The sequence below is a fragment of the Phoca vitulina genome, unplaced genomic scaffold (assembly GCF_004348235.1).
Source record: "Phoca vitulina isolate PV1807 unplaced genomic scaffold, GSC_HSeal_1.0 scaffold33, whole genome shotgun sequence".
Lineage (NCBI taxonomy): Eukaryota > Metazoa > Chordata > Mammalia > Carnivora > Phocidae > Phoca > Phoca vitulina.
This window is the reverse complement of record NW_022589736.1, coordinates 22,686,127-22,698,693: the sequence shown is the minus strand read 5'-3', so window position 1 is coordinate 22,698,693 and position 12,567 is coordinate 22,686,127. Positions and strand designations below refer to the sequence as shown.

The 12,567-nt window shown below is 38.2% G+C and overlaps 1 protein-coding gene across 1 annotated transcript in view; it reads left to right on the top strand.

Moving 5' to 3' along the window:
- The first annotated feature begins 313 nt into the window (after window positions 1–313).
- The window catches only part of DNAJC1 (DnaJ heat shock protein family (Hsp40) member C1), a 234,831-nt gene continuing 222,577 nt past the window's right edge, over window positions 314–12,567 (top strand). The window contains exon 1 of the mRNA XM_032425878.1: window positions 314–749. Coding sequence (XP_032281769.1) covers window positions 534–749 — 216 coding nt within the window. The 5' untranslated portion in view covers window positions 314–533. The remainder of the gene's footprint in view (window positions 750–12,567) is intronic.

Below are 12,567 nucleotides of genomic sequence, written 5' to 3'. Positions count from 1 at the left end.
GGGGCTAGGAGAGTAAGAAGGTAGACGTTTCCAGGGAAATTTATACTTGGGATGCTCCAGGTAAACGCGTGATTCCATGTGCCTTAATCTGTGTAAATAAACGCACAGCTTCTCAGTGGGCGCGGGCGACAAAACACGCAGTTCTCCGAGGCCCGGATCTGGGGGCCCGGCTTCCCTACTTCCGGCCCCGCCCACCCTCCCGCGGTTGCTAGGAGACGTGATGTCACCGGAAGCGAGGCCTGGGATAGGCTGAGGCGAGGGGAAGCCTCTCCCCCTCTGCAACCGCAGCGCCCGGCGCTGGCTTCACAGCTGTTTGTAGGCCTGGGGGTGAGGGTCTGCGGAAGGTAGAGCCGGCTGCGGCCCCGCCCGCCCACCCGCCACTGCGTTCACCCGCTCCTGCCGTCTTTGCCTTCCGGTGCGGCTGCCCGTGCTTCTGACTGACAGGCACTGTCCCCACAGCCCACGCTGCCCGCCACGTCCCCGGTCTCGGCTGACGGCACAGCGTGGCGAGTGACCTTTCCGAGCCCAGCGCGATGACGGCTACCTGCTCCGGGCTGGCCCGGCTGCCTCGGCGCCGCTGGCGTCGGCTAGTGCCGTTCCCGCCGCCGCGGCCGCCGCGGCCACTGCTGTTGCTGCTGCTACTGGCGGCCGTGGGGCCGGCACACGGCTGGGAGAGCGGAGACCTGGAGTTATTTGACTTGGTGGAGGAGGTGCAGCTCAACTTCTACCAGTTCCTCGGGGTGCAGCAGGTAAGCGGGGCCGCAGCAGGTAAGCGGGGCCGCCGGCTCGCGCGAGGGCTGCGCCTACTTCGGCGACTCCGGGGCAGAAACGTGCAGGTCGGGGCAGAAAGGAGGGGGTGGGGCGGGCTTTGACCCTGTTTCCTCCGAGGGAGCCGGGCACCGCGGCCAGCACTGGGTCATCCTGGGCTCTGGCTGCCCTCCTCACCCGGGCCCACCGGGGGCTCTTTGTAACCCCAGCCGCAGAATTTTTCCCCCTACCCCCGCTCCTCACTGCCGTGCTCCTCTTCTCAAGTTCCGGTCTCAGTGACAGGTTGGACGGTGCCACCAGCCTGGGGTGGTGATACCTTCTCTTACCTCTGCCATTCTCGGGGAGATCCTTCCACCCAGCTGTGTTGGAGGAAGAAGGAAGAGTAGACCTTTACACCTTTCCTTTCCTGCCCTCTGAATGTGGAAAGAATAGTCATGGCTCCCCTAAATTTTCACCTACCCAGTTACACTTACTATTTTAGTTGCTTTCTTGCCTCTTCCTTTCCCGAGAGATAGGAATGCGTTTTCGTCGGCGTCTGTGTTGCAGAAGTTTTTCTTGCACTGTACTTTGGACTTTTTAGCCTGTTGGATAGGGGTTCGTATCACAGTTTTGAAATCTGGAGGATCTTGAAGCCTCCACCGAGTTGGTCCTGGAATTAGAAGAGAAGGAGCTTATTAAGTGTTCTGGGCATCGGAGGCACTTGGGGTGCTGCAGGAAGAGAAGCCCAACCAGTAGCTCCAAATCGTTTTCTTTTTGTTTTCCTTTCATTTCTTTTCCTCTCCTTTTTTAGCTTGAGGCTAACTTGTAAAGTCCGTTTGTTGCTCTTTACCCAGTCTCTATCTGAAACCTACTGCCAAGGAGATGGCATTTCACTGATTTAAGTTAGATTATGGGGTCAAAGACTTAGAATTTCGCACGATCAGATTGAGCCCTTCAAAAAATGCTTCGAATAGTTATGTGGGTAAAAAAAAAAATTAAGGTTTACCAACAATTGTCATCCTAGACAAGATATGAATATGATATGTCATTCATGACTAGGTATGAAATGTACATTTTCCGCCTATAGGTTATCATAAATTTGTATGAACTATTGAGTTTAACACTAAATGGAAATTTACATTCAGTGAAAACTGATGGAATATAAAATTGCTTTTGCCCCGGCACCATGATTTTAACAATTTCATTTTTGTAAGAGTTATAAAGTGTAAGCATGTCACACTTAAGATTCTTACATGCAAACAATTATGATATGTCTATATTCATTATCTTCACCTGGTGCCACTTCCTTCTCATGGAGACAGAATATACCTCATTTTCAGAGTGAATGATGCTACAATATGTGTAAAAATCATTAGTGAAAATATAACTCTGAAGACTTTTAAGAATACCTTTAATATCAAGAATACTTTTTAGAATTTATCATGATTAAACTCTACCTAGAGAGAGTTTTTTTAAGATTTTATTTATTTATTCATTTATTTATTTGAGAGAGACAGAGAACACAGGGAGGGACAGAGGGAGAGGGAGAGGGAGAAGCAGACTCCCCGCTGAGCAGGACTCCCGGAATCATGACCTGAGCCGAAGGCAGGCAGACGCTTAACCTACTGAGCCACCCAGGGGCCCCTAGAGAGACTCTTAATACATAACCTAACCAGAGATCTTCAGGATGCTTTCCAGTTACTCATGGAAAATTAAGGCCTTTTAAAAGAATACAGAAATTTAGTAACAGTAGTTTAAAATTTAGTTTATATAATCTAGCTTGCATGTGAACCCTCATAAAATTTTCTTTTATAATTCCATGCAGTTTAATTTCAGACTTAATTAGGCAGTATGAATACCAGAGTACTTAACTGTATGAGCAAGGATGGGAAAATAAAGAAGCATAGATAATCAAGAAGATTCTATGTCAAGATAGAATTTGAAAAGAAGGATTCTGAAAATTGTTTTAATCTGTGTTTCTCTACTTAGCAGTGTTGAAATTGGAAGGAATGCCAGAAGAAATTTTATCCTACCTAAGCAGAGACACTGATTGGAACAATTTCTTTACATTACATTGAATCTTAACTTTCTTGAAAGACTTTCAGGGGACCAGAAATTTGGTAGAGACAAATGCAGCCTCTTTTTGGTTCTTAATGTGTAATTTTCAGGCCAGAGCCAATCAGTCTTTTGGTGACTTACCAGACATGAGGGACCAGGACAAAGTAGATAGGTTACTCAGAGTTGTAACCTGGCTCTCTGCACTCATCAGTTTTGTTGTTAATTCAACAGAAATTTATTTGGTGCCTGCTAAATTTTAAGCACTGGGAATTGGCTGGTATACAAAACAAAACCCCCTAGCCTCATGAAACTCACATTTTAGTAGGGGGAATTAATTGGAAACAACCAAACAAGTAAATATAAATGTCAGGTGGTCAGAAAAGGCTTCTGAAGGAAATAAGGGCGTGAGTCATGTTGACAAGTTGGGGAAGAGCATTCAAGAAAGGCAAACAGCAAATGCTAAGGCCTTGAGGCAAGAGCTTGCGTAATGTTGGAGGAATAGTGAGGCACCTAGTACGGCTAAAGCAGGGTGAACCAGGGGGACAGTAACATGAGATGAGATCAGAGTCATGGACTTTGGTTATTACAAATAAGTAAGTTGGGGATCCATGTTGGGGGGTTGACTGAAGAGGTACGTGATTTGACTTAAATTTCAGAATGATTATTGTGTTGAGGATGGTCTGTATGTATGTCATTAGTTACTTAGTGGGATAATTGTGATGTAGAATGTAGAGTGGATCCGGTCAAATTCTAGATTTAATTGGAACAAAGAGTTGACAGAATTTTACTGATTGTTTGAATGTGGGATATGAAGGGGAAAAAGTTGAGGATAATTCCAAAGCTTTTGGCCTCAGTAATTAAATACTTGTCTAATTGCAGTTGCTACTACTGAGATGGAGAAGCCTAGTATAGAAGCAGGTCTGGTTGGGGGAAAATCAGAAATTTGGTTTTGGTCATGCTAAATTTAATGTTAAACATTCAAGTGGATCTGGCATACAGAGAGTTGGTTATGTAAGTCTGGAGTTATAAGGGGAGAGGTTTGAGCTGTAGATATAAATTTGGGAGTCGCTGGCACTTAGAAGGCAATTTGAAGCCACAAAACTGGGTAAATTCACCAGGGAGAGTGAAAGTGAGAGAGAAAAACAGAGGTCTGGAAGGTAAGCCATGGGCATTCCAAACTTTAAGAGTCAGGGAGATGTGGGAGAACCAGCAAAGGAAATGGAGAAGGAACAGCCAGTGAAGCAGGGGGCAAACCAAGAAAAAGATGATTTCTTTCAAGTCAAGAAAGTAGTGGATATTCTTTCCTTGTTAAAGATTTGCCCATATTGTTGTGGGTTCATTTCTGGGTTTTCTATTCTGTTCCATTGATCTATGTGTCTATTTTTGTGCCAGTACCATACTGTCTTGATTACTACGGCTTTGTAATATAACTTGAAGTACGGAATTGTAATGCCGCCAGCCTTGCTTTTCTTTTTCAAGTTTGCTTTGGCTGTTCAGGGTTTTTTGTGGTTCCATACAAATTTTAGGATTGTTTGTTCTAGCTTTGTGAAAAATGCTGTTGTTATTTTGATAGGAATTACATTAAATATATAGATTGCTTTGGGTGGTATAGACATTTTAACAATATTTGTTCTTCCAATCCATGAGCATGGGATGTCTTTCCATTTCTTTGTGTCATTTTCAGTTTCTTTCATCAGTGTTTTACAATTTTCAGAGTATAGGTCTTTCACCTCTTTGGTTGTGTTTAGTCCAAGGTATCTTACGGTTTTTGGTGCAGTTGTAAATGGGATTGATTCCTTGGTTTTTCTTTCTGCTGCTTCATTATTGATGTATAGACATGCAACCGATTTCTGTATGTTGATTTTGTATCCTTATTGAGTTCATGTATCAGTTCTAGCAATTTTTTTGGTGGAGTCTTTTGGGTTTTCTATGTAGAGTCATGTCATCTGCAAATAGTGAAAATTCTACTTCTTTCTTGCCCATTTGGATGCCTTTTATGTCTTTTCCTGTCTGTTTGCTATGGCTAGAACTTCCAATACTATGTTAAATAATAGTGGTGAGAGTGGACATCCTTGTCTTGTTCCTGACCATAGAGGAAAAACTCTCCCTATTGAAGATGATATTACTGTGGGAATTTTGTATATGGCCTTTATTATGTTGAGGTATGTTCCCTCTTACCTTACTTTGTTGAGGGTTTTTATCATGAATGGATGTTGTACCTTGTCAGATGCCTTTTCTGCATCTACTGAAAGGATCATATGGTTCTTGTCCTTTCTTTTATGAATGTAGTGTATCATGTTGATTGATTTGAGAATATTGAACCACCCTTGCAACCCAGGAATAAATCCCACTCAATCATGGTGAATGGTTCTTTTAATGTACTGTTGGATTCAGTTTGCTAGTATTTTATTGAGAATTTTTGCATTCAGGTTCATTAGGTATATTGGCCTATAGTTTCCTTTTTTGATGGAGTCTTTACCTGGTTTTGGTATCAGGGTAATGCTGGCCTCATAGAATGAATTTGGAAGTTTTCCTTCCTTTTCTATGTTTTGGAATAGTTTGAGAATAGGTATTAATTCTTCTTTAAACGTTTGGTAAAATTTGCCTGTAAAGCCATCTGGCCCTGGATTTTTGTTTGTTGAGTGATTTTTGATTACTGACTTGGTTTCTTTGCTGGTTATTGATCTGTTCAAGTTTTCTATTTCTTCCTGTTTCAGTTTTGGGTGTTTATATGTTTCTAGGAATTTATCCATTTCTTCCAGGTTGTCCAGTTTGGTGGCATATAGATTTTCATAATATTCTCTTATAATTGTGTTTCTGTGGTGTTGGTTGCTATTTCTCCTCATTTGTGATTTTATTTATTTGGGTCCTTTTCTTTTTTTTTTAATTATGTTAATCACCATACATTACATCATTAGTTTTTGATGTAGTGTTCCATGATTCATTGTTTGCATATAACACCCAGTGCTCCATGCAGAACATGCCCTCTTTAATACCCATCACCAGGCTAACCCATCCTCCCACCCCCCTCCCCTCTAGAACCCTCAGTTTGTTTTTCAGAGTCCATCGTCTCTCATGGTTCGTCTCCCCCTCCGATTCCCCCCCTTCATTCTTCCCCTCCTGCTTTCTTCTTCTTCTTCTTCTTCTTCTTTTTTTAAACATATAATGTATTATTTGTTTCAGAGGTACAGATCTGTGATTCAACAGTCTTGCATAATTCACAGCGCTCACCATAGCACATACCCTCCCCAGTGTCTATCACCCAGCCAACCCATTCCTCCCACCCCCCACCACTCCAGCAACCCTCAGTTTGTTTCCTGAGATTAAGAATTCCTCATATCAGTGAGGTCATATGATACATGTCTTTCTCTGAGTGACTTATTTCGCTCAGCATAATACCTTCCAATTCCATCCACGTCGTTGCAAATGGCAAGATTTCATTCCTTTTGATGGCTGCATAATATTCCATTGTGTATATACACCACATCTTCTTTATCCATTCATCTGTCCATGGACATCTTGGCTCTTTCCACAGTTTCTTTTTGGTAAGTCTGGCCAGGATGTTATCAATTAATTTTTTCAAAGAACCAGCTCCTGTTTTCATTGATCTGTTCTATTGGGTTTCTTTTTTGTTTTTTTGTTTTTTTGTTTTTTTAGTTTCTATGTCATTTATTTCTGTGCTAATCTTTATTATTTCCTTCCATCTGCTGACTCTAGCCTTCCTTTGTTCTTCTTTCTCTAGCTTGTGTAGGTGTAAAGTTAGGTTGTTTATTTGAGATTTTTCTTATTTTATTGTTTTATATATTTGGGTGCTCCCATTTTATTTTATTTGAGATTTTCTTATTTTATGTGTTTTCATTTTCACTTGTCTCCATGTATTTTTTTTTTATTTCTTCTTTGATTTCCTGGTTGACCCATTCATTATTTAGTAGTAGGATGTTGTTTAACCTCCATATATTTGTGGTCTTTCCAAATTTTTTCTTATGATTGACTTCATTTTTCATAGTGTTGTGGTCAGAAAATGTGCATGGTATGATCTCAATCCTTTTTGTACTTGTTGAGGCCTGATTTGTGACCTAGAATGTGATCTGTTCTGGAGAATGCCCCATGTGCACTTGAAAAGAATGTGTGTTCTGCTGTTTTAGGATGGAATGTTCTGAATATATCTGTTAAGTCCATCTGGTCCAGTGTGTCATTAATTTTTTTTTAAGATTTTATTTATTTGTCAGAAAGAGAGAGAGAGAGCGCACGAGCACAAGCACAAGCAGGGGGAGCGGCAGGCAGAGGGAGAAGCAGGCTCCCTGCCGAGCAAGGAGCCTGATGCGGGCTTGATCCTTGATCCCAGGAATCTGGGATCATGACCTGAGCCGAAGGCAGATTCTTAACCGACTGAGCCACCCAGGCATCCCCCAGTGTGTCATTCAAAGCCATTGTTTCCTTGTTCATTTTCTGTTCAGATGATGTAAGTGGTGTGTTAAAGTTCCCTACTATAATTGTATTATTGTCTCTTAGTTCCTTTATGTTTGTTATTGTTTTATATATTTGGATGCTCCCATGTTGGGTGCATAAATATTTACAATTATTAGACCTTCTTGTTGGATTGTCCACTTTATTATGATACAGTGCCCTTCTTTATCACTTGTTACAATCTTTGTTTTGAAGTCTAGTTTGTCTGACACAAGTATTGCTACTGTGGCTTTCTTTTGACACCTGTTTGCATGATAAATGTTTCTCCATCCCTCACTTTCAGTCTGCAGGTGTCTTTAGGTCTAAAATGAGTCTCTCATAGGCAGCATATAGATGGGTCTTGTTTTTTTTAATCCATTCTGACACACTGTGTCTTTTGATTGAAGCGTTTAGTCCATTTATATTCAGAGTAATTATTGATAGATATGTATTTAGTGCCATTTTATTACTTGTTTTGTCATTGTTTCTGGGGATTTTCTCTATTCCTTTCTTTGTCACTTTGGGTCTTTCCTTTGCACTCCAAGAGTCCCCTTTAATATTCCTTGCAGGGCTGGTTTAGGGGTCACAAACTCCTTTAGTTTTTGTTTGTCTGGGAAAATATTTATCTTTCCTTCTATTCTGAATGATAGCCTTGCTGGATAGAGTATTCTTGGCTCCAGATTTTTCCTGTTCAGCACTTTGAGTATATCATGCTGCTCCCTTCTGGCTTGCCAAGTTTCTGTTGCAAAATCTGCAGCTAGCCTTATGGGTCTTCCCTTGTAAGTTAAGGACTTCTTTTGTTTTGCTCCTTTTAAGATTTTTTTCTTTATCACTATATTTTGCAAATGTAATTACAAGATGTCTTGGTATTGGCCCACTTTTGTTGATTTTGATGGGAGTTCTCTGTGCCTCCTGAATCTGGATATCTGTTTCCTTCTCCAGATTAGGGAATTTTTCAGCTATTATTTCCTCAAATAAATTTTCTGCCTCCTTTTGTCTCTCTTCTTCTGGGACTCCAATGATACCAGTATTACTATGTTTGTTGGAGTCACTGAGTTCCCTAAGTCTAATCTTGTGTTCCATAATTCTTCTTTTTCTTTTTTGTTCAGCTTCATTATTTTCCATTTTTCTGTCATCTGTATCACTTATTTGTTCTTCTCATTCTTCCAGCCTTGTGTTCATTTTATCAAGCCTGTTTCCAATCCCAGTTATTGCACTTTTCATTTCTGACTGATTGTTTTTTAACTCCTTTATCTTCGTGGTGTAAGGGTCTCCCTGAAGTCTTCCATTCTTTTCTCAAGCCCAGCTGAAATGATTACTGTGTTTTAAGTAACATCACAGTATTCTAAGAGCTAAATATTTTGGTGTTTTACTTATATTTACTTAAAATTTTTTTGAAGAGTGTCATTAGGACTTAATTAGAAATTTAATCTAGAATCTGGGTCTCATTCCCAAGTAAGGTTAGGATTCATTCACTTATTTAGTAAGTGTTTCTGATTAATGTCATCCACCAACTGAAATCTCATATGTAATTGAGCATGTTGCAAAAGCAAGGGTATGCCACATTCTACATTTCTGGTTAGAGAGAATGTGTGTTTAAAACAATGTTTCATTATTAGAAAGACACCCATTTTAGTGCCAGGGAGGCAGTAAGCATAAAGCTCTGTGCAGCTACAGTCAGCTAATAGAATTTGAATTGTTAAAGGTGAGGAGTAATTGTTGAAGATAAGAATCTAAAATCAAGTATTAAATAAAGGGAATGTCATAGTATAAACAGTGGAAAATGGAAAAGAAGCAATATTAAAATGCCACGAGAGCAAACACTAGAATTCTAAGAGGGAATAATTTCTTTAGTTAAACAAATTCTGGAATACATGCAACTCCTGGTTATAGAAGGCACAAGAATTTTAAAAAGCTACATGAGACTCTAATGAGCAGTAGTCAAAACCATTTAAGACCAAAAAGATCATTGTCATTTACTGGGAAGGTCTGAACAGATCATATAGAAATCATAGGGTCCATATACATGCCTACTAAGGAAGGTAGAGACTTCATATTTCTAGTCAATTTTTGAGGACTTTATTCATAACACATCAAAATAGGTCAAGTTAAGGAAGCTATCTCATGACCAATTGAAGTTATACATTACTAAGAAGCCTCTGATTTTTGAAATTAAAAAAAAATTGCGGGGTGCCTGGGTGGCTCAGTCGGTTAAGCGACTGCCTTTGGCTCGGGTCATGATCTCAGGGTCCTGGGATCGAGCCCCGCATTGGGTTCCCTGCTCCGCAGGAAGCCTGCTTCTCCCTCTCCCACTCCCCCTGCTTGTGTTCCCTCTCTCGCTGTCTCTCTCTCTGTCAAATAAATAAATAAAATCTTTAAAAAAAATTGCATATCTTATTAGTTATTTTCAATGACCACACTTTTAGTTAACAGATAAAAGATTAGTATTGAGGTTCTTTTCCGACTTTAAGTGGTGTTTTTTGTTAATAGTTGGTTTCTAAATTTGATTTAAGGAAGTTAACATGTATGTATAATGTAGGATGGTTGGAAATTGTGATTTTACTTGTAGTTGATTATATCCTATCTTATGGTATTTTTTAATGGATCTTTTATCTATGGTAGGAAATAGACTTCTTATGTTTAAAGAATTTTGGTTTAGACATTTGATAAAGTTCAAATGATTACCATGCTATACAATTCTATAGTAGTTATACGGAATTAATGTGTGACTTTTTGTATCACGTCTTTGGAAGTAGTATATGAGGTTCAACTTAGAGTAAATTAGCTTGATCTTGAAATTATTTATTGTGGAAAGTGTTAGAGGTTTTCAACAGTATTGCCATCTCTAAAACTATTGTTGAAACTTCTTATTTTGAATCACCTTCAAAGCCTACAGCATATTTGGCAGATTATTCTCATTAATAGTACATTTTTAAGATGGATTTGATTTTCAGCTATAGCTAACAGTGATTTGGAGCTAAATTTGGTGACTAAATTGGGTTAACAAGCTTGGGTAAATATAGTTTGGACTGATAAAAGAGATCTGGATATAAATTTCATATAAGGTTCATAAACTAGTTTAAGGACTGTTCTCAAAGAAGAGTTGCAGAGAAGTTTGGAGCAATATCAACATGAAGTAAATCTATAGCCTTACAAAGTAATGTATTCTAGTAAGCGACTTTTGGAATGCTTATTACTTTGTGGGTAGCAAATTTTTTAAAGATTTTTTACCTAGATGAGAACAATATATGAAGATTATCTTAATTTTAGAGAGGTAGAAAAATACTGAGTTAGAATAAAATAATTTGCCTTCTTTTAATATTAAAAACAAGTATTCATTATATAATACTTCTTTAATAAAGCTAGTTAAAGCAGAGTGGGAGAGGAACCAGAATAAATGTTAGTGACAGGGACAATACCTGAGAATACCACTGACGTGACAAAGTAGGAAGTACATAGGGAGAAGGAAATGTGGAAAAAATGCAAAAACTACAAATAAAAATGGTAATGGAGTAATATCTCCATCTTGTGGCCTTCTTTGGATATTGTCATTAAAAATGTTGAGGGGTTGTATTTTCACAACTGTAGGCATAAGTAAAAATAAAATATGAATCAGGTGAAAATAAAATATGGGTCAGAGATTTTTGCAATGTTTTATGGGGACTTTTAAAACCAAACTTTGGAATATATAAATATACAAATTATGAGTAGCCTAAAGTAATATTTGTGACATTAGGAGATAGGTAATAAGGTAATATTTTACTTAGAAATCCGACTGACATATATTTCAAATTTGGAGCATTTGTCACTTTTTCAAGCCATTGATCCCTTAGAGCAGCACTGTGTAATAGATATATAATACAAACCACATATGTAATAGATATATAATACAAACCACATATGTAATGTAGTTCTAAAAACTACATTTAAAAAGTAAAAAAGCAGATTAATTTTAATAATATATTTAATGCAATGTATCAAAAATATTTCAACATGTAATCACATTTTATTAATGAAATAGCTCACATTCTAGCTTTTTTACTGTCTTCAAAATCTGGTATGTATTTTACATTTATACTTCTAGTACACTTCAATTCAGATACTAAGTTTTGATAGAAAATACTTGATCTGCGTTGAGATTTCATAAAATATACTGCTAACTAGTGGATTCATATACCCCAAATCTTCCAGACACACTTAAAAGCTTTCTAGTAACTGAATCAAGTATCATGTTTTAAATTTAAATGTAAATTAATCAAATAAAATTAAAAATTTGGTTTCTGAATTGTACTAGCACATTTCAAGTGCTTAAATATGGTTAATGGCTACCACTTAGGAAAGCACAGGCTTAGAGAATTAACATTTCTGTGTTGTATAGATACATCTAAATATTTTTGGATAAAGTCACTTACTACTATTTCTATTTTGTCAGGGACATAGTTTGTAGTTTTTGTTGTTTTGTGTTTTTTTGGGTTTTGTTTGTTTGGTTTTTTTTTGTATTTTAAGCATAGTTTTTGTTGCTTTGTTTTCTTTTTTGATTGTTCCAGTTTTGCTAGGTATCATCTTCCTGGTTAATTATTTGTACATTTTCCATTCTTTTCTTTGGCCTATAAAGGCTATTAGTATAGTCCGTGCTACTCTTCTAGGGACAGTGGGCTCTCAGTGTCCATGCATAGAGAGCTGTCTGCTAATAAAGGTGTTTCACCCAAGGGTGAATCAGCTTGATTCAAATAGGTTATTTACTTTTGCTGACTTGCCTGTTACATTTGATAATTCTTAAAGTGTTATTAATATGTTAAGTTTTTAGTGTTGCTTTAACCAAGAATTCACCAATGTTCCTAGTTTATAATTTTAACTTTGAGGTTGCCCATTCTGTTTATTCTGAAACTCATCCATCATGTATATTGCTAGCTATGAAATAGTTACTATATTCTCTACTGTCATCTATTTTGATTATTATAGCTTTAATTAAATGGTTTTAAAGATTTCTAGACGCAGTTCTATTTATACGCCAGTATTTTGGCTCTTTATCAATCAGGGATGCCAAGTCATCCTTTTTTACTAGATGCCTTTGCCACCTCTACATAGCTCCTAATAAGTATTGCCTTCCTTTAGACTGAATAATTAATTGCCTATCTTTTTGAGTTCACCTTTTGTAATTTCATACACACCTGAGGAAAAGAAATAGATCTTAATGATGATGATTTTTATATCTAGCTATTGTTGTTTTAAGTAATCCTGGTACAGGGGCTCCTGGGTGACTCTTGATCTCAGCTCAGGTCATGATATCAGGATTGTGAGATGGAGCCCCTAGTC